The sequence below is a fragment of the Dunckerocampus dactyliophorus genome, chromosome 17 (genome assembly GCF_027744805.1).
Source record: "Dunckerocampus dactyliophorus isolate RoL2022-P2 chromosome 17, RoL_Ddac_1.1, whole genome shotgun sequence".
Lineage (NCBI taxonomy): Eukaryota > Metazoa > Chordata > Actinopteri > Syngnathiformes > Syngnathidae > Dunckerocampus > Dunckerocampus dactyliophorus.
The window spans coordinates 7,135,431-7,157,497 of NC_072835.1; the positions used below are offsets into that span (position 1 = coordinate 7,135,431).

General features: G+C 39.1%; 1 protein-coding gene across 2 annotated transcripts; it reads left to right on the forward strand.

Annotated features, from left to right (window-relative positions):
* The first annotated feature begins 4,138 nt into the window (after window positions 1-4,138).
* On the forward strand, window positions 4,139-22,067 carry thnsl2 (threonine synthase-like 2). Of its 2 annotated transcripts, XM_054757454.1 has the most exons (10): window positions 4,144-4,209; window positions 8,150-8,300; window positions 9,843-10,075; window positions 10,164-10,358; window positions 13,112-13,264; window positions 13,349-13,582; window positions 16,390-16,538; window positions 18,028-18,153; window positions 18,255-18,409; window positions 21,216-22,067. In XM_054757454.1, the coding sequence occupies exons 3-10, from the start codon at window positions 9,853-9,855 to the stop codon at window positions 21,439-21,441; spliced, it is 1,461 nt and encodes a 486-aa protein (XP_054613429.1). In that variant the 5' UTR covers window positions 4,144-4,209; window positions 8,150-8,300; window positions 9,843-9,852; the 3' UTR covers window positions 21,442-22,067. The 2 variants fall into 2 exon arrangements, with proteins under 2 accessions (XP_054613427.1, XP_054613429.1); XM_054757452.1 differs by lacking the exon at window positions 8,150-8,300 and having other exon boundaries at window positions 4,139-4,209.

The following is a 22,067-nucleotide window of genomic DNA, read 5'->3' on the forward strand; positions in this document are numbered from 1 at the left end:
GACGTTATTCTTGTAATATACTGCTGTTTTGTTTTTTTTTTGCTGTTTTTTTCTTTAATTTTATTACTTTTTTGTTGTTGTTGTTGTTTACATTTTTAGAATGTGCCGCCGGCCAATAAAAAAACAGTCGCGTGCCGCAAATGGTCCCCAGGCCTCACTTTGGACACCCCTGGATTATGCAATCTTCAATTTTTCCAAAACAAGAATGAGGTGTGCTCATTTGAATATATTTAGGATTTTAAAAAATAAAAAGGTGAAAATAAGGGATATTGGTCTTCCACCAGAATTTTGCTTAGTTTCTGGAAAATCTCCACACCAGCGTAATGTCGTAATTTCATGAAACAAAAAAAGACAGAGACAAACTTTTGAAGGTACGGTATGTGACAAAAGTGAGTACAACTCTCACAAGTAGTTCTTTGCCATGAGGTGCCAAGTTGAACTTCCAGCGAGCAGTATGAGAGACTGTGAGAGCAATAACACCACATTTAACTCACCTCCATTGATGCATACTAACACCTTGTAACACTAACGAGTCACATGACACCGGTAGAAATAATTGCTAATTGAGCCTAATAAATACACTTTAACATCAGTGTACCGTGTGCTCAGTGTACTCAAAGTTAAATGTATCCGGTTGCATGTTCTGAATTTGATGATGCACAATTTCATTGTTGCCAGTGTTAATACTTGTACATATATTTTTACATTGTGCATTAAAATGAAGGATTGTACAAATCTAATTCACTCTTCTTTTTTTATTCACTCTATTTCCATAATAGTATTTACATTTTTTCTCCAAACTATTCTCCCAAAAATTACAACACTGTTTTGTTTGTTTTTCTTAATATTAGAACTTTTTTAATATATTTTTTTCTTTAATATTTCAACTTTATGCTCCTAAAATGACATTTTTTTTCTCATAATAAAACCTTAATCTCATGAAACGACTTTTTCTCTTTAGATTACAACCCTTTTCTCTTAATATTTTGACTCAATTCTTGTAAAATGACTGCTGATTTTTCCATTTTGCTGTTTTTATTTTGTTAAATTATATTTTTAGAATGTGCCGCGGGCCAATAAAAAACAGCCACTGGCCGCAGTTTGGATACCCCTGATAGGCTAATGTGAGCCCTTCAATACTCTTTACAGCAAGGTAGAGTCGCTGTTCTGCCTTTGGCAGTTTTTATTTCCAATTTCCAGGTAAAAGTATAAGTACGTGCTCTACGTAACGTCTGATTGTAGCAGATGGTCCTGAGCAATGTCCAATCGGGTATGCATGATAGTTTTCCTCAAAATGCCATCCTTTTCAGCACCTGGTACACCTGGTAATTTATCATGTCCCATCTGGCAACACTGCTCTGAATATGTACATAGATGGCTATCAGTCAAACATGAGAATGGGTCAACAGAGCCTTGAGTTACTTTCTGACTACCTCATCATGCCTTCATTGTTTGCACGTCCTCCACAGGTGCCTGTGTCTCAATTGGTGCACTTGCGTACTTGAGTTCATACACTTTGTCTTTTGTGTGTGTTCACACTGATAAGTAGGGACAATGCTGTGTATTGTCAGTACCAGGAAGTTGCACTCAAAATGGTGAGTGTGCAGTGATGGGAACTTACCACCTTGGCTACGTAGGGGAGGGACTAAGAGGATGAACACTATGTGGTGGAAAGTAGTGAACAGAAGAAGAAGTGTGTAAATATTGCCATAGTCATGATGCATTTGGAACAGCACTACAGGAAGTAAGTATACAGTGTATGTACTGTATGTATGGATGCAGTATGCCTGCTGAAGTGCACTGACTGAAGCCACGGATAGCCACTTGCAGCTTCCTAACACCTATGTGAGGATGCTGTTTGTGGACTTCAGTTCAGCTTTTCAATCGGTGTGCCCGGACAAACTGACACTGAAGCTTCATAACCTGGGACTGTCCACATCGCTGTGCCACTGGGTTGGGGACTTCCTCAACAACAGGCCTCAGAGGGTGAGAATGGGAGACAGGACATCGTCCACACAGGTCCTGAGCACAGGAACACCACAGGGCTGCGTGCTCAGCCCAGCCCTCTTCACACTATTGACCAGCGACTGCACTGCCATACACTCCACAAACACGGTTGTGAAGTTTGCCGACGATATCACCGTAGTGGGTCTCATATCGGACAATGATGAGACCCCACTACAGCACCTTATTCAGTGGTGTTCAGATAACAACCTTGTTCTGAACACCAACAAGACCACGGAGGTCATTGTGGACTACAGGAGGACGGAGCACACTCCTCCTCATCAAATGCGGGAAGCGGTGGAGCAGGAAGTGACATCGGGTGTTCAGAGTTGAGTTTTAGCTTGACGAGGGTTACGGCCGCAACAGTAGCCCGTGTTACGGATTATTGTGCCTTATTGCACTAACATTACTGACACCTAGTGACCAGTGTAGTATACTACATATCACATCTTTGAGTGCGCCTTCTGAATGCCTTATAGTTGTATTTTACTTCATTTAGAAATGTTTATACTTTAAAATGCTTCATTTAGGAAAAAAAATAACATTTGGTTAAATACGCATATTTTTTGTAATAACAGGCCGTATTCAACCACAAAACATATTTATTTAGTCATACATTTTTGAAAAAACTTCATAGAATGAAGTCGGAAAATTGGAAGTGTGAAGTGGCGAGGGACGACTGTATTCCTTTTTATTTCATACAATTGTTTGAACAAAAATAAAGTCATTTGTACAAAATAAGTAAACAAAAGCAAAACGTACTATTGGCTCTCATTCAAATCCTTTCAAGCCATCCTGTGTCCAAGAATTCCCTGACTTTATCAACAATAAATAAACAGAACAATACCAACTGTCATGGAAATGTATGAAATATACAACAAAAACATACACAGATATTTGTGAAAAAACAAAATAAAACTGGAAAATATTGATCACATCACACTATTATCGGACCCATAATCGGACTATGCATGGAACCGATATTTTTGACATACTGATCCATCCCCCACTTCCAATTATGCAGCTAACATGTAGCCAGCAGTGGTTCCCAACTTTTTACATTTTTAAAAAACATAAACCATTTTTACATTTCATTAAATTGAAATATTAAACATGATTAACTGGTTAATTGTATAGTAAGTCATTCTGGTTCAAAGATGTGCATTGTGCATGGTCACATTTTGATAAAGGTTTAACATGAGCACTGATAAATAGATAAGATGTGAATTTCTCTTATCGAAGTATTAGTACTGCATATCTTTTATTTCAGCTGGATAGGGGATCCTTCCCTTTGAATGGGTTGAACCTGAGCTTCACTTTTGTCCACTTGCAATTGGTATGATTTAAGTATGGTAATTTGATACCAAATTGAAAGGGAAAGTTGAACAAACATGATAAAGCAGTATCCTAAGTACAAAAATACAAGCAGCGATAAAACTTCATTATCAGGGGAATCTCCAGTCTCTCGTCCTGACACGCACTTAGATTGACAGGTTTTCACAGTACGCGGATTGGAACACCAGTATAAATTAAACATTCAAGATGAAACACTCCTTAATACATAACATAATCATCAAACTGTCTTACTTATTCATATACAGGTAACTCAGACAGAGCAATGAAGAACTTCATGCGTGTCCCCTTTCTTCCTGCTATGTGCTCAGTGCTATGAGGCGTTCAGGTGTGCTCGTAATCGTGAGTGTTAGGCGCTAATTGTTTTTCATTTTTATTCACGTACCCCCAATGATAATTGGCGTACCCCACTTTGGTAATCTAGGAGCTGGAGGACAAAGGTGGATGATACTACTGGTTATGGTATCCACCCTATACCAAGTTAATACAGGGCCAGTATCAGTGATAACATTTGAATTTGTTGATCATGATCATCACAGCACAAAGATTTACGCAAACAAAATCTATCTTTATCAACACATTTACTGATGAACAATATATTTTTACAACTTTATAGTTCAATGTAACAATATAGCTACAAAATCATCCAATTGTTCCCTTTTATTATATACTGTACAATTGTTTAAGCGAAACAATGAACGACTCATTCAAATTACATAGTATCGAGTCGATGCTGGTATCGATAAATATAGATATTTGGCTCGGCTGGAGCCGACCCGACGCCATGCCGTATCACTGCGTTGAGTGCAAACTCCAAACAGGCGAAGAAGATAAGGTGGTGTCGACGAAAGAGTAAGTAGAAAAAAAAAGTTCAACGACATGTTGAATGGGAATCATGACAATCAAACTATGCTACATAATGGAACGTATGCTAGGACTGTATACTACAGGGGGAAACGCCCCGCAACGGCCAAACACATACATGATCCGAAACAAAAACACACAGACGCTTTAAAAGACACGCATGACGGAAACGCTGCGTCCAAGGAACAAAACGGAAGTTAGCAAGGCAACTGGGGGCGTGAGGGATATCCGTCTTTCAAGACTTAAAGGTGCTGTCTGCCTTGGTTAGTGTTAATGTGTTACTTGTTTTAACAAACCACGAAGAGCAGTGTGCAGCAATATAAACTGTATGAACTCTTGATCGCTTCAGTGGCACTGTCACTGCGCAATACGTACCCGGAACGCAATCGGTTCAACTTGGTTCTACGCATGTGCAGAACATGTCTACATCCGGTCGGTCTATTTTTCGGCAGTCACAGGTTAGGCATGTGTAATCTACGCCTCCCTCTACCTATTCTACGGCAGCAAGCGCCCCCCTTCACTCCCCAAAACATTATTAAGATAGGTAGAAATTTGAGAAATGACAACAAAGTCAGTCTTTTTTTCTTATATCATACCCATAGTGCAAGTGGATATAAACACTCTTTTCTTTGTTCCATAAATTATTTTACGTTTTTTTTGGGCCACTGAAAAAATACACACAAAAGCATTTGCCAGGAAGATATGTTTGGATGGATGCTATTTCCTCTTTTAGAAAAAAAAAGCTAAATCCATCATTGCACTCTACGTATGGTTGTTTACATTGAAATATAACTGCATTTTATGTGTTTTATTCTATTTATTTATGTATGTTACACGTAACCGGATATGACGTTTAAGTCTGCGCTACGTGCATTGCGTAAGTTTTTACGTAGCTTACTCTTGGTGGATGTCATAAACTGAACTCTAAACTACATGGAATGGGCGTCACGGCTGACCGCACGAAGCCATTGTCGGCCATCTTGCTTCACCCAAAAAAAGCACACACGCATACACATACATGTATCGTCATTCACTACATACATTTATTATGGTTCGGTATAAAAATTAACAGGAATTAACAAAAATTCCATTGAAACAGAGTAAATTTACTAGACCCAAATCTCAAAATTTCCCTCCAGTTTAAGGTTTTTCCTACCTCTATGGTGTGAAATTACAATGCATAACAAGTCAATTTCAGTGTTCATAAGGTATTTGTTATGATAAGGATCTACGTAGTATCAAAGTTAAATGCAACGCATACCTTTAGAAGATGATCAGGAAAGTCAAATATTGTTGGAACTGCATTTTGTCGTAATCTAACAGTCTGGCCGGTCCTGTTGAGGTTCTCCTCGGTGAAATGACTTGAACAGAGTTGCGATCTGGCTGCAGGAATCCACCTGTCTCTCCGCATATTTACTACCCATTGCTTTAGAAGTTGAGCATTGCAGTGTGGAAATCGAAAGGAGAATAAGGGCTCATTTACAACTACTTAGATGAAAAGATGCTTACAGATTTAAAGTATCTATTTTTTTTAACTTTTCATTTAACTTTAATTCCTGCTATTTAATATTACAGACAAAAAACTTTGCTTATTAATACAGTATGTCACAGAACGCGTCAATCGCAGTCGGCTTTCTTGTTTTGTTTTGAAACAACATGGTGACTTCTATTCTTCCAGTGGCGTCAGGCCTCTGTGGTCAATCAACGCGCAGCAATCGATCGGGGCCATTCCACGTATAGAGTTCAGTGACGTCATAAGACGATAGAAACATCCTCATGCTAACGAAGTATTTTAACAAGAGTCACTTATAATCTCCCAACATATTACATATATGAGGTATGGTTATTGTACGGAGACCCAGAGGGGACATGGAGAAAAAAAAATAATGGGTAAAAAAAAAACAAATAACTTTTGCATTCCCTTGCAAAATTTTTGTGTTATCTCGCAAGAGTTTTGTGAGGGAAGGCAAAAGTTTTTTTGTTTTTTTTATACCCATCATATTTTTTTTTCTCCCTGTCTCCTCCGGGGCTCCGTATTATCGGCCATTTATGTTCATACATTTAAAAAATAATGACTACCACAGCATGTGATGTCGCAGAAGCGCTGTCATAAAAATTAGCTAAAGGAGGACGTGACGTAGTCCTTGCGCATGTGCGAGACCGATTGCATTCCGGGTACGTATTGCGCAGTGACAGGCACTAATACCTTACTTGCGCATAGCTCCAACTGTGTGTGTACTTCCGGTTCCGGTCTTAGCGTGCTAAGCCATCTGGGTAACGTGGTACATATCACCATTTACCGCCACATATTACTTACGTCCTGCGATTGGCTTGGCGACCAGTCCAGGGTGTACCCTGCCTCTCGCCCAAAATCAACTGGGATAGGCTCCAGCATACCCCTCATTAGGATAAGCGGCATAGAAAAGGGATGGATATGACTTACGTCCAATATAACATGTATAGCCAAACGTTTTCTAGGTAGGGTCACATACTGAAAAATGAAAGGATGCAAGGGCCACTGATATTTTGTATATACTAACAAGTTGTATATTTTTCAAGAACAAAACTGCATCTCAGCTTCATTTTATACGTGAAAAAGTGTATTATTAATATGAACTTGGGTCGTTTCTCTTTTTTCCCAATTTTTGATGTTTTTTTTAAATTTTCCAAATATTTAACTTTCTTCTTAAATAATCTTTGTAAATTTTCCTTTAGTCATATTCTGACTTTATTCCCATATGCTCTGATAGTATCGTCCGATTTCTGTGGAAAAGTACTGTATGTGACTGGCGTATGCTAATCAATGCCAATCACAAAAAACGATCACCTGTTACTCGTATTATTGCAGCCTGTGTTCCCCGTGTGCAGTGTAGTGTCCCCTCCCCCTTTCCTTCTCACTGTGCAGGTGTGGGGCGGCAAACCCGAACATACAGTACATGTCTGCCGTGTGGAGCTTAGATGCCATTTGTGAGTGTGCGTTTGAATTCTGCAGAAAAAAAAATATCTTGCAGGGGTAGCACACCAATCGCTTTAATTTAAACACAACATCTGACAAACAAACTCTTGATGGAGTATGGTGAGTACGGTGCCGCATCAGTCAAACGGCAGCTAACGCAACCAAAACACTGGACAACACTCGCCCGTATTTGCGTGACTGTGAGCAAATAACCCCAAAATAATCATGTGATATATGTTCTCTTGGAGAGGTAAGTAAGATATATTTTTGTCTAAATGAAGGTGATTTTGTGGTTCCTTTTTTCACATCATATAACCAATAACAGGGCAGAAGCCAGGAATTCCGGGCCCCATGAAAAAAAAATCATGTTGGGTCACCCTTTTTATTTTTATTTTTTAATATTTTGCCTATTTTTTTGAGGCACCTGGCAATCGGGGGCCCTTGGAATTGTCCTAATTTTTTCCCGCCCATACGGTGCTCCTGTTCAGTAGCACTCATCAGAAATCAATTGAAAAATGTACAGTTAGCGCATGTGAGCGGCGTCTCATCCATTGATGATCGGTATCGGTATCGGACTTGGCAGCATAAAACCCTGATCGGAACATCCCAACCTAATTTTCCAAAAATGACAACTTTATTTTGTTTCGTTTGTTTCTCATAATATTACAACTTAAAAAAAAATCATTAATTTCATTAATATTTCAACTCTATGCTCCTAAATTGACATTATTTTTCGTCATTATGTTATGAGTTTATTCTGTAAAATTGTGCCTTTTTTCACCTAAGAATACATTTTTACCAAAATGTTATGACTTTATTCTCATAAAATTGCAGCAGTTTTTCCATTTCTATTGTTGTTGTTTTTTAATTTTCCAACTATTCCAACATTGTTCTTGCACATTTTCTTCTCGTAATTATCACTCTATTCACATAATATTTTGACTTTATTTTCTTAACTGTCATGTTCCGCAGGAAAGGAATGATCACTTCCTGTCGTGCGCTCTTATTTTGGAGTGTTGCACTTCCTGCTGGGGGGAAGCTGCAGCCGCTTTACCCCAGCGGTATGGTGCACAGCTGTTCGCCATCGCAGTTAGTGGAGGTTAAAAGCCCGGCGTCATCGCAGGTACAGCGCTGGTTCATTCTACCTTTTTCTCGTTGCCCACGCTGTCACGTGAACGTCCCTGTTGCTCCTGCATAGGGCTACCATGTAGCTTTTTCACAGAGCCTTCTTCCACCTCTGTCGCATTTTGTTGTTTTTCCCTGCACTAGTACTGCACCTGCTTTGTTAAAGGACTTTTATTTTCCACCGCTGCCTCCGTCTTTGCATACTGGCTGGTCAAGCACTCGACAGCTACGCAACATCGTGAAATTAACATTCTAATTATTAACGGAATCTTCCAAAAATTACAACTTTATTATTTGTTTCTCATACTACAACTTTTAACAAAGTATTTTTTCTTTAATATTTGAACTTTATGATATTAAAATGACGTTATGTTTCTTCATAAAATTATTGCTATTCTAGTAAAATTATTTTTTTCACGTTAGATTACAATTTTTTTGCTTAATATTTTGACTTTAGTCTTGTGAAATTACTGCAGATTTTTCCATTGTTGCTGTTCTTGGTTTTTTTTTGTTTTCATGTTAAATTTTAGAATGTACCATGGGCCAATAAAAAAACATCAGCGGGCCGCAAATGGCCTCTGGGTTGCACTTTAGTTGAAATGTTAAAGAAATATTAAATATTTTGATATTTAATAGTTTAATATTAAAAAAATATGAAAGAAAATTTTGAATTTTTTTATTTTTTAATAAATAATAACCAACAACAGCAAAAATTACAAATTTGCAGTAATTTTACAAGAATAAAGCCAGAATATTAATAGAAAAAAGTTTTCATCAAACGAGAAAAAGTCATAATTCTTCGAGAATAACGTTGTAATATGAGGAAAAATAATGCCGTTTGCGTAGCATAAAGTTGAAATATTGAAAAAATTCAATATACGTAAATATGTAAAATACTATGGGAATAAAATGCTAATTACGAGAAGAAAACTTAAAAGAGGAAAGTTGAAATAGTTGGAAAAGCAGCAGCAGGAATGGAAAAAAACAGCTGTAATTTGATGAGAATAAAGTCAAAATATTAAATCGTGATCTATCGAGTCGCAATTCTCCGAGAATAAATCCGTAAACATGATGAGGAAGAATAATGTCATTATAGTAGCATAGAGTTGAAATATTAAAGAAAAAATACATTATTTTATAAAACTCATAATGTTGTGAGAAGTAAACAAAACAAAATAAAGTTGTAATTTTTTAAAAATTAGGTTGGGGAAAAAGTTCTAATATCATAGGGAATAAAGTCATCCTGTACTATTTAAGAAAAAAAGTTTAAATATTTGGAAACTGAAAAAAAAAAAAAGAAGTAAAACTGGAAAAATAGAGCAAAGAGTGAGATGCAGTTTTTCTTCCTGAAATATATATACTGTAACTTGTTAGCATATCTACCGTACTGTACATGTGTTGCTGTACAAAACATCAAAGTGGTCCCTGCATCTTTTCATTTTTTCAGAATGTGGCCGTCTTTGGAAAAAGTTTGGACGCCCATTCTACAGAATGTATATTGTGGGCCTCAGCTTAGCATAACATTCTTTTCTGCTCCCAGGTTTGCCGGAATGAAGTACTGCAGTACCCGCGGTGGAGTCCAAGGATGGGACTTCCGGGATGTGCTGTTTTCAGGTTATGCTCCTGATGGAGGGATGTTTATGCCTGAGAGTATACCCACAGTGAGCCCAGTAACGCTGAGGCGCTGGAGTGGACTGTCGTATCCCAAACTGGTGATGGAGGTAGCCTCCATCTTCATTCCCTCTCAGCTCATTCCCAGAAAGGACCTGGAAGGTGAGCTCAGTGTCAAAAAGAAAACCAACAATTTGAAATCCTGATGGAATGTATAGCACTAAAAATGGCATTCCTTTCTCTGTCTCAGTCCTGATTGGCTCTGCTTTGTCTGGATTCTCTGTGCCGGATGTGATCAGAACTGTCCAGCTGAAGGATGGCCTGACAATCCTGGAGCTCTTCCATGGAGACACCTTAGCTTTTAAGGACCTGGCTATGACCTGCACCGTGCAATTTCTCAACTACTTCCTGCAGAAAGAGAAACGCAGGGCTACTGTTCTTGTTGGTATGAAAGCAACAAAATCAGTTCCAGGAGGTCCTCGGTCTGCGTACGAGTTCTGTTCTCACGGCGTGTCAGAAGTGGGAACTCTCACGCTGTCACTCGTTCTCAAGCGAGTCTCTGACTTATTGTATTTGTATTGTATTTATTATATCTGACAATTGTATTGACATATCTGACATTTTATTGTAAATCAAATTGAATGAATTGATAGCGGCACGTTCGTAACCACATAACGTCGTAAAACGAGGACCCCCGTACATGTTTTGGTTTCATTTTTACAGAAAATGCTGTGCTTGAGCAAGTTATCAGTTTCCTCCCACAGACCAAAAACACGCACGTTAGGTTAACTTCGGGGTGTACAAACTTGTTCCAGTGAGGGCCACATACTGAAAAATAAAAGGATGGAGGGCCATTTTTAGAATTTGTAAAGGATTTTTTTTAGTATGCGGCCCAAAGTGGAAAAAATGTAGACACACCTGCTCTAAATAGTCCATGGTTGTGAATGTGAGTATGGTGGTTTGTGTATACAGTGTTCCCTCGTCTATCGCGGGGGATAAGTTCCCAAAATAGCCCGCTGTAAGTGAAATCCGCAAAGTAGCTAAGTGTATTTTTTTTTACAGTTATTATGTGTTTTAAGGCTGTAAAACCCCTCACCATACACTTGATACACTTTTCTCAGACAGGCATGAACATTTTCTCACATTTCTCTCTTGTTTAAACACTCTCAAAGTTCAAATTTTGTTAGAATTTTAATGATCAACCTACTAGGTTGGACACAAGAAGTTAAGTGACTCGTGTATTTTACTCCTCTGACCGTGCCTCGTCGTCCTGGCGCCGTTCAGCTGTGACGTTTTTGTATCCTAGTTAAAGCATATTGCTCCTGTCGTTGTATTTTCCTCACTCGGTTAGCTTCTTCTATTTCTTCTGTTATTTACAGTATTGGCAGTTAGCAAGCAGCTCACACGGTTAGCTAGTTTGGTAGCCATGGCCACAACAGGAGACGGCACGAAGGAGATTGATTGACAATGGTCTACAGCCAATCAGTACGCAGAAGTCAATGGGCGGTGCAGACAGAAGAGAGGGAATAGCGAAACAGAGAGACAATGCAGTTCTTCTTAAAGGGCCAAGCTCGGCCTGTAACAGCGTTCATATGCTGAAAAAAAGCACTAAAATTGCACCAAAAAAAATCCGCAAAACAGCGAGTCCACGAAAGGTGAACCGAAATAGAACGAGGGAACACTGTATGCGGCCAACGATGACATAGTTGTGGTATGTTATGAGTAAACATATTAAGACTGTCTCTTACCTACAGTGTATTAACTAGAAACTGTGTTGTTGAACTGTGCGTGAAACGCTGAGCCAGAGAGAGTCAGGATTACATATTACAGCTTTACAAACATGGAAGGTAAGGTCCTTGGAATTTGGAATCCAAGCGTTGCAAGTCTTGCTTTTGAAGGAAAAAGAATGTCATAATACCACATGTCCTGTTAAGGGTCGCACGCAGCTGCACCCTATCCCAACTAACTTGGGAGAAATTACTTTGGATTTGATTGAAATAAGTATTTCATCCCCCACCATCCAGCAACAATTGTTGTGTGTTATGTGTCCAAGACGTCTGCAAATGAGTCCTGTCCCATTAAGAAAACACTCCAAATTTCAACTCATTATGTGGATAAAAGACACCTGGCACACGAACACTCTTTCATTAAAACCTCTCTACCACCTCTCTACCATGGGCAAGACCAAAGACCTAACATGACCGACAAGCCTGGAAAGGACATCAACAACATTGTAGACCTCCACAAGACTGGAATCAACAAGATTGTAGATTTGCACAAGACTGGAATGGATTGCAAGACCATCAACAACATTGTAAACCTGCACAAGATTGGAATAGACTACAAGACCATCAGCAAGATTGTGGATCTGCACAAGACTGGAAGGGACTACAAGACGATCAACAAGATCGTAGACCTGTACAAGACTGGAATGGACTACAAGATTGTAGAGCTACACAAGACTGCAATGAAGTACAAGACCATCAACAAGATTGTAGACCTGCCCAAGACTGGAATGGACTGCAAGACCTTTAAGGAGATTATAGACCTGCACAAGACAGGAATGGACTACAATACCTTTCACAAGATTGTTGACCTGGACAAGACTAGAATGAACTACAAAATTGTAGAGCTACACAAGACTGCAATGAACTACAAGACCATCAACAAGATGGTAGACCTGCCCAAGACTGGAATGGACTACAAAACCATCAACAAGACTGTAGACCTGCACAAGACTGGAATGAACTACAAAACCATCAGGAAGATTGTGGACCTGCACAAGACTGGAAGGGACTTCGAAACCATCAAAAAGACTGTAGACCCTGCACGAGAATGGGATGGACTACAACACCATCACCAAGGTTGTAGACCTGCACAAGACTGGAATGGACTACAAGGGCATGAAGAGGAAGCTTGGTGAGAAAGAGAACGCTATTGGTGCAATCAGTGCAATCACCCTCACTTTGGAGCTTCATGCAAGGTTTCATCTGGTGGGGTGAAGATGATCGTGAGAAAGGTGAGGGAGCAGCACACAATGACAAGGGAGGAGGAGCTGGTTGATGATGTCGAGGGAGTTTTGAGCACAGTTAATATATTGATGTGATCATATGAGTCCCTGGTTTTTAACTTTGACAGGTGGTAGTGCACCTCTTGTGAAGTGCCAACAATGCACTTTCTTTTTTGCTTTCCATGTAGGTACATCAGGTGACACAGGTGGCTCGGCCATCCAGAGTGCAAAAGGTACTTCTGGCCTGGATGTGGTGGTGGTTTACCCTCGGGGACGTATTACCCAAATCCAAGAGAAACACATGATCACTTGTCTGGAGGACAATGTTCATGTTTTTGCGGGTAAGCACACAACAATAGTGTTGTCGTCCACCACCCTATGTTGAGGATATGAATAATAATTGTAGTTGTTGTGTGTTGTCAAAGCGGACGGCTCATCTGATGACATTGACCAGCCTCTGCGTCGCCTCTTTGCCGATCAGGAACTTGTGAAGTCTCATGGCCTCATGAGCCTCAATTCGGTGAACTGGTCTCGTATCATGATCCAACTGGTCCATTTCATCTATGCGTACCTGCGGCTCATGGGTGTGGAGCAAGTGGAGGCTTGCATGCCTGAACTGGAAGTGGTGGTGCCTACTGGAGGGGCGGGGAACCTTGCAGGTATGGATACTGCCTCATATTTAAGCAATTACAATCTACTTTTAAGTTTAAATGCACTGTTGCACTTTCACTTACCCCCTTCAATGTGTTTCTTCGACAAATTCACAACCGAAGCTAGCCATTGCTTTCACATTTAGCTATGACTTTGGCCAGAGACATGAAGTGATAATACAGGATTTGTGAACCTATGGTGGTTTATTCAGATGGCTTTCCTCCATTTGTGCATACTTTTATTTAGACCCTTGTGTTGTCATGACATTCTATACAGTGGAACCTTGGTTAGCGCCATTAGTCCGTTCCAAAATTTCCCATAAGAAATAATGTAAATCCAATTAATCTCTTCCGGAAAGCCCAGAAATTTTAACACAAAGCATGATTTTATAATTTCACAATTATAGGTTTAAATGCAGAAAACATTTCTAAATGCAAGTAAATTACATACAAATAACGAATGAAAGGGATAAATTAACATTTAAGTCAGGCGTGTCCAAAGTGTGGCCCGGGGACTATTTGTAGCCCATGGCTGTTTTTTTATTGGCCCGTGTCCTGTTCTAAAAATGTAATTTTACAAGAAAACTACAAAAAAAAAAAAAACAGCAAAAATGGAAAAATCAGCAATAATTTTACATGAATCAAGTCAAAATATTAATAGAAAAAAGTTGTACTCTCATGATAAAAAGTTTTTATGAGAATTTTATGAGAATAATGTCATAATATTATGAGGGAAAATAATGTTATTTCAGTAGCATAAAGCTGAAATATTAAAGAAAAAAGATGGTATTTTTTACAGTGATAATATGAGGAAAAAACAAAACAACAAGCAAAGTTGTAATGTTTGGAAAATTACAATGTTATCAGAATAAAGTCAAAATATTATGGGAATAAAGTCATAATTACAAGAATAAAGCTGAAATAATTGGGGAAAAAAAACAACAGCAGAAATGTAAAAAAAAAAACAGCCATAATTTTACCAGAATAAAATCAAAATATTAAGAGAAAAAAAAGTATGGACACTCCTGATTTAAGGTTACTTTTACCTTTATTGAAGATGTGATTGTAGCCAAAGACACGATGTGGCAACGAGATCAACGCGGACACCACCTGTAATGAAACACCTTTTTATTTTATCAGGATTCGTTGGAGATCGGCTCGGGAAAGAACAAACCACAACTAACTGAATATGGCTGAACACAGCGTCTTTATTCAACGCACATAAACAGTTACAGTTTCAAACATTGGCTATGCACTGTGAATGTAGCTCTTACCGTGACGCGCTGGGTTGGAGAGCCTACAACCCCGGCAGAGTGTGCATCAACCGGCTGGGCGTCCGTACGAAACCCGCAGCAGACTCTGTCTAGGTGCTTTCGCTCACCCCTCTTTATCCAAGTCTGTTTGTGCGGGCATGAGAGCGGGGTGGCCGGCCCCAAAACTCAGGCATTCGCACACAGTTACTGTTTTAACAAAACAGGTACCAGGCAGCCTAGTTTGGTTATATGAGTGTCCTGTCTTCCTCAGTACATAACAAGCATCTGGTAGACAAGGCCAGCAGATAATAACAAAATACGGTGAAGTCCTGGGAAATGAATGTTCAGAACAACACAAACCCATCACCCTTTCTCACACCACCTTTGTGTTTTGCATGAGTTAGTTCTTCAACTCAGTAGCGTTTCTCACCTCAAGTCTCTGCTGTTCTTTTGATCACTGCTGCAAAATAAGCCACAATGGAGCCAAAGCGCCAGCATTTTGATAAAGAAGGTGAAAAACAATTTAAAGAGACAACAGAGACCAACAATGTAAAAAAAAGAAAAATGAATGCATTTTGTGAGTTGCTGAGGTAGAATCCAGGCTAATACTGTCATGCCTTTATTTTGAAGCTTACTTGGCACTGTGTGTGGTTGATGCCGGGTAACTCGTTATGTCGCTGTGGTCATTCCATGCTGCTTTAGTGACAAGGATGAAGTTAACAATACTACAACATGTCGACATGAAGGCAACATTTTTCATAGAAATGACCCCTTTGGTTCTCAAATTTTATGTCTGCAAAAGCGGTCGCCCGTGTATGTTGACTTTGAATGAAACAGGCACTTTTTAGTAACGGTGGACCAGTACTTGATGAGTTGGTCCACATAAACGTGTTGTGGTCCAGGTAAGTGGGTTCCACTGTATGATTGACTTCATCTTCTTTTGTTTGGTGTCTTTTTGAGATACAGTAATTATTTCCAGACCCAACCGTGATAAGTTCTGCAAAATAGCGAAGTCCTTTTTAAATAAATAATACTTTTGAATACTTTTGTAGTTAGAGCATAGAAAACCTGTTAACGACCTTTGGTAGATAGATTTTTCCAGCAGCTCTTCAAATATGATGAACTTAATCACAAAATAAAATAAATCAAGGCAAACCATGAGCGACAAGAAAAATAAGAAAATAGAATAAGAATACATAAACAAATAAATATGGAACAGATCACAAGAATTTAAATTCTAAATACGGTTTTAACATTATTAGAACCCTCTAAACATGAAATAACACCCCTATAGTCACATTGACACTCCTATTACCCAATATAGTAGACATAAAGACAAAATAAGACAGAAAATAGACATAATATAGACTCACACAGTGTAACACTGCCCTCTAGTGGTCAAGCGTGTAGCAGTATAAATATGGAATTCATTCAAGGCATAGCATAATGCATCTGTAGACACAACAGAATGGTGTTACAACAATTTGCTGGGAATTTTTAATGGATTGTCTGACTACATTGGAGCAACTGACTTCTATTTATTTGGTTATTTGTGCACTTCAGCTGGCTTCATCGTCAAGCAAATGGGATTGCCCCTGAGGTTGGTGGCCATGGTGAATGCCAATGACATCGTGCACAGGACAGTAACCTCCGGTGACTTTAGTATGGCAGCGAACGTCACACAGACACTGGCTCCTGCCATAGACATCCAGGTATTACAGTTTTACACTCAACTATAACTGCTAATTGGCTAATATCGTATCTATATGCTTGGGTACAAACTTAGTATGACCTGCAAACCATTTACTCAATTTGTTAAAGGTATTTTGTGCTGTGTTTTATTTTTTTTTAGTGCTGCCACTTGATCAAAATGTTCAATTGTGATTAATTTCAACATTTTCATGGTTAACTTGCACTTAATGCTTTTTTTAACATGATTATGGCTAGTTCATTTGGTCAGGTAGGGTGGCTGGGAAGTGCAAAACACAATCAAACGTTGAAACACTTTTGCATGTCAGAAAACACAATAGCAAAAGACGAAACAGATTATCATCATTCCAACCAGAAAGGGAACATACCACAGCCCAGATTGACAGGGATGGAGGCCAGTAACGGTGCCTGTCGTTGAAATGATTTGCTCCAGATGTGTGAGTGTGCATGGTGTGTTCCATAAAGGCATGAAATAGCTGAAAACGAGGCGCTCAACCAGCAGTGAAAGCTTAACTTCTGCAGATGAAAATAATGCTTCTGATATGTCTATCTGCATTCTTACACCAAGTCACTGTGCATGAATACATTCTTGTATGTGTCTTTCATCGTTTTGCTGTGCTGTTTGTCCATGGGGGTGTAGCGTGTGAACCTTAATTAAAAGTCAAAGTATTAAGAGAAAAAACTTATACAGTATTCTAACAAGAAAAAAGTTGCAATTTTATGAGAATAAATGCACATTCCCTATTTCCTGTTCCCTAAAAATGTCACTTTAGTAGCATAGAGATGATATATAAAAAAAAAAATGTAAGAAGAAGAAATGGGAGTGAGGATAAAAAAAAAAAGTTTAAAAAAATAGAGTAAGCAATTTAATGCAACAACCATTAATGTGAAATCGGCTGTTCATCAGCTGATCAAAAGTTTAAGACCATAGCCTGACACTTAGTGACCAGTGTAGAATACTCATATCATCACATCTTTGAATGCCTTATATTTGTATTTCACTTAATTTAGACATTTTTATGCTTGGAAATGCTTACATTTGGCAAAAATACATAAAATCTGCATTTTTTTTTTACTATAATAGTCCGTATTCAACCACAAAACCGCATGATTTATTAATTGATATATTCTTGAAACACAGATCGAGTGCAGTCACAAAATCTGAAGCGAGAAGTGGCGAGGGATTACAGTACAGAGCAAAATAATGTAAGAAAGGAGCTCTCAAAAGGGAATTCAGAACAGAAGAAGGAGATGCGAGAGAAGATCAAGAAGACATAAATCTATTTTTTTCTATTTAAAACTATAATAATATACTGTAGATAAACTAAACCATTATCATTCCATAGACATCTTTTTAACGCATGTCTTGGTAGGGTTACCAACCATGTATTAGTATTTTTTGTAAATACAAGTTCATGTGATGGTCACATAATTGGCAGGATCAGTGCTCGTGTAGGTCTCAGTGCTGCTGTGCTGACGTTTGTGACGTAGGATCCGTATAACATGGAGAGAGTGTTCTGGCTGCTTCTGGGAAGAAACGGTGCTTTGGTGAAGAACATGATGGAGGAGTTCCAGCATTCACATGCACATACTCTGCTTGAAAAGCACCACAAACTGGTACCCAGTATTTGGATGTTCTTCACTGCTATACTTCCTGCTTCATTGAACGTTTGTAACGGTACATTTAATCTACGGTTTCTTTCCTTTTCTACTGCTAGTTGTCGCATATAGTGTCTACTGGGACAGTGAACGATGACGGTATCGTGGAGACAATGAGGAGATGCTGGGAGGACAACCAGTATGTGCTGTGCCCGCACACAGCCGTGGCGGTATGGCACCACTACCACTGTCCTCACAGTGCCAATCTTCCCAGGTCAGACTTTCCACATTCAACATGTCCAGTAATGTTCCCCCTGGCGTTGCATGACAGCGACGCCCTCGTTTTGTCTTTGTGGATGCTTTTGGAGTATTTCTGTTGCTTTCTAGGGGTGGGCAGTCAATCCAAATATCAATAATACCGATATGAAGGGTACTAGTAGTATCGGACCTATGTTACCGTGATATTTTCAGTTCTGTTCTGTTTATTTTCACAACTGTGTGTGTTATCTGTGTTGTTCATATTGTTACGTTGTTGATATTATATTTATTTACTATTATTTTGGAGAAAAAGAGAAGAAAAACTCATTTTGGAGGCAAAAATCCAAAGGATTTGAATGCGACCCAATTGTAGTTGACTTATTTTGTAATGCTCGACTGATTAATCGGCCAAATTTAATTGGCCGATCCCGCTCCACTTTGCGCTTCGAATTTTGCGGCTTCAATGTTCATCCATCGTTTTTCTACGCCGCTTATCCTCCTTAGGGCCGCAGGGGTATGCTAGAGCCTATCCCAGCCGACTTTTGGGCCAGAGACGGGGTACACCCTGGACTGGTCGTCAGCCAATCCCAGGGCACATATAGACAAACAACCATTCACACTCACATTCATACCTATGGACAATTTAGAGTCGCCAATTAACCTAACATGCATGTTTTTGGAATGCGGGAGGAAACCGGACTACTCGGAGAAAACCCATGCAGAGGAAGAATATGCGAAGAGAGATGCCCAAGCGGACCCAGGTCTTCCCGATCTCCTGACTGTGTGGCCAACAAGCGATCCACTCGGCCACCGTGCGGCTTCAGTGTATCGTGGTTTTTCACAATTATATTAATTAATAAATCATGCTGTTTTGTGCTTGAATACAGCCTATTATTAGTCAAAAATATGAATATTTAAGCAAATGTTAGTGTTTTTAAATGTGTTAGGTGCTCACTCTGCTAGTGTTTGCCGCCCTCTGCTGTCTGTGTTTGCACTGTACACCTGCATGGTAAGTCATCATGCTTAAGTTCCTTGTGCTTTTGCCATTGATTCTTTTGTTGTACTTTGTTACTTTCTTGGTGACCTTCTGTCACTGATGCTTTTTGTTGTTACTTTCCACTTCTTGTAAATGTGCCCTTTGTTCCCTGTTAGTAAACCTTGTCGGTTGTAACAAAATGAAGTAAAATACAACAATAAGGCATTCAAAAGACGTATTCTAGGTGTCAGTAATGTTACTGTAATGTTCGGTGAGACACGCAAGCACCAGACAAACAGGCACAATCATCCCTAACACAGGCTACTGCAGGGGTCACCAACTTTTTTTCTTGCGAGAGCTACTTTTAGAAAATGAAAATGGCCACGAGCTACTCATTTTTCTAGAAATGATTTTCCTACTTTATTTCAACCCAAACAAAGCAAATATGCTTGTTTTACCAAAACATTAACAAAATGCTGGTATCCACAACTCGCATTTTATGTTTCAGAATACTTTTATTTCTAGTGTTCTCACATTATTAACTGAAAACCTGAATGAAAAGCAGGCTTGCGGGCACCTCATGTAATCATGGGGGGCTACCTGGTGCCCGCGGGCACTCACTCTGCTCCCCTAGGAAACACATTTATAGTAACACATGAGCATGAGTCTCATGTATGGCTTATTTTGTCTTATTATGTCTACTATATTGGATAATACAAGTGTGAAGGTGACTATAGGGTTGTTGTTTAATGTCCACAGGTCTCTAAAGTTAAAAACTGTATTTAAAAGGTCATAAACAGGTTTTCTGTGCTCTCAACTATGAAAATATTCCATTTATAAATAAGGAATCCTACTTTGCGGAAGCTTACTGATCACAGTCAGTTCTGGAACAAATGAATCGCGCTAAACGAGGGGTTACAGTATTGACTTGTTCAGACAATTGTACATAATAAAAGGAAATGAAGAATCCAATTGTGTTCCACAGCTACCAGTGAATAGCACAAATCCGCAAGTAATTGATACACCCATAAAATCTATTTTTGACCCATGTTTTGCCCCTTCCCCCTCCTAGCTTGACGTTGACGTTCTCCTCCGATTTGGGATCGACCTTTGCAATAAAAGTTCAGATTAGATCCAGATCCAGAACCCTCTCTCTTCAGTTGCCATTAACCGCATCACTCACGTCAACACAGCAACTACCACTCCAAACAAAATGGGAACTCTTGACGCTTGACAAAAAAACATGATCAGTGAAGCAGTGGTACATGTATGCTGTACATTTAACCTGTATTGATCACATATGTATTGATTGCTACAAACGTATGGTGAATGAATTGTATTGTCTGCCAAAAAAAAGAGCCAAGAAAAATATATAAATATTTTCTTAATCAAAAATCTGAAATTTTGCAGGGCTGTGAGTGCTGAATCACAAATGTACTGTGCTGTGTTACATGTCTCATATTGTTATATTTATATGTTCATATAATTTATATATAGATGATATAAATTGTTCCCAAATACTTATTTTTGGACAGCTTGCCGAAAATCTTTGTTCTATGTTTTCTTGCGATAACAGCCATGATCAATGATTTAAAGGTAAAATGACAAAATCATTCAATGATCAGTATCGGTATCTGCAATCCTGGCTCTTTAGTCCCTTGGTTTCGGATCAATGCCAAATTGTGCAGAATCACGCACCCCTGTAGGTAGGAAAGTTTGTTTATACAGTATTTTTTGTACAGTGTATATATGCCTGTATATTTATACAGAGTAAGCAAACAAATGAAAAACGGACGCCATGTTACCATACATCTCCATTTGCACAACTCCAACTCATCTGTTTCAGGTGTTACATGGCCACAGCATCCCCAGCCAAGTTTCAAGAAGCGGTACAGCGAGCTGGATTGACCTTTGACCTACCTGAAGCCGTCAGAGCTTTGGATACGTTAGCCTCGCGTTACCAGAACCTGGACCGCAGCGTGAACTGGTGCAACGACTGGGAACAGAAACTGAGAGAGACTATCCAGTCGGTGAGCTCAGCCCGGAAAAACGGACTGACTTATTACAGCTGATGTGATTGCAGGGCCGTGACATATGCAAAAAGATCAATGTGCAGGGCACTTTGCTTCATTATGCAAAATGATTTTACAGTTAATTTTATTGTGAATGTATACATTTTATGATCAAAGATTCAAAATGTAAATACGCAAATGCCAGAAAGTCACAAAATGTAAACGGAAACATTCATTTTTAATGATGGGGACTATCATTAAAGGTGCTTTAGTGCATTCATGTATTGACTTTGTGCATCATTAAAGACAGCTTCACACGTTATCCATTATTTTTAACTTCATTTGCACCCATGCAAATGAAGCAAAGTGAGGTCGAATAGGAAAAAAGTAAATGGCAAACCTGTGGTAGTTGTTGTAGTAACAGATTGGTGTGTCTAGGGGGCGCCAAACTCACCGTTTGTGGTTCCCCTCACTTGAACCGTGCTTGTGTGGACTTTCCAGACTATCCAGAGTACGTAGGACTAATTTACCACTGTACTTGTAATTGGCTTTCTCAGCTGGCTCTGTGTGTACAATCAGACTGTCACGGAGCAGGAAAAAATATCCAACCTGGAAGAAGCAGGCATTACCCTGCTTAGATGGTGCAACACTGATCGGAATAGAAATACAGGCTGTACCTAAAGTCT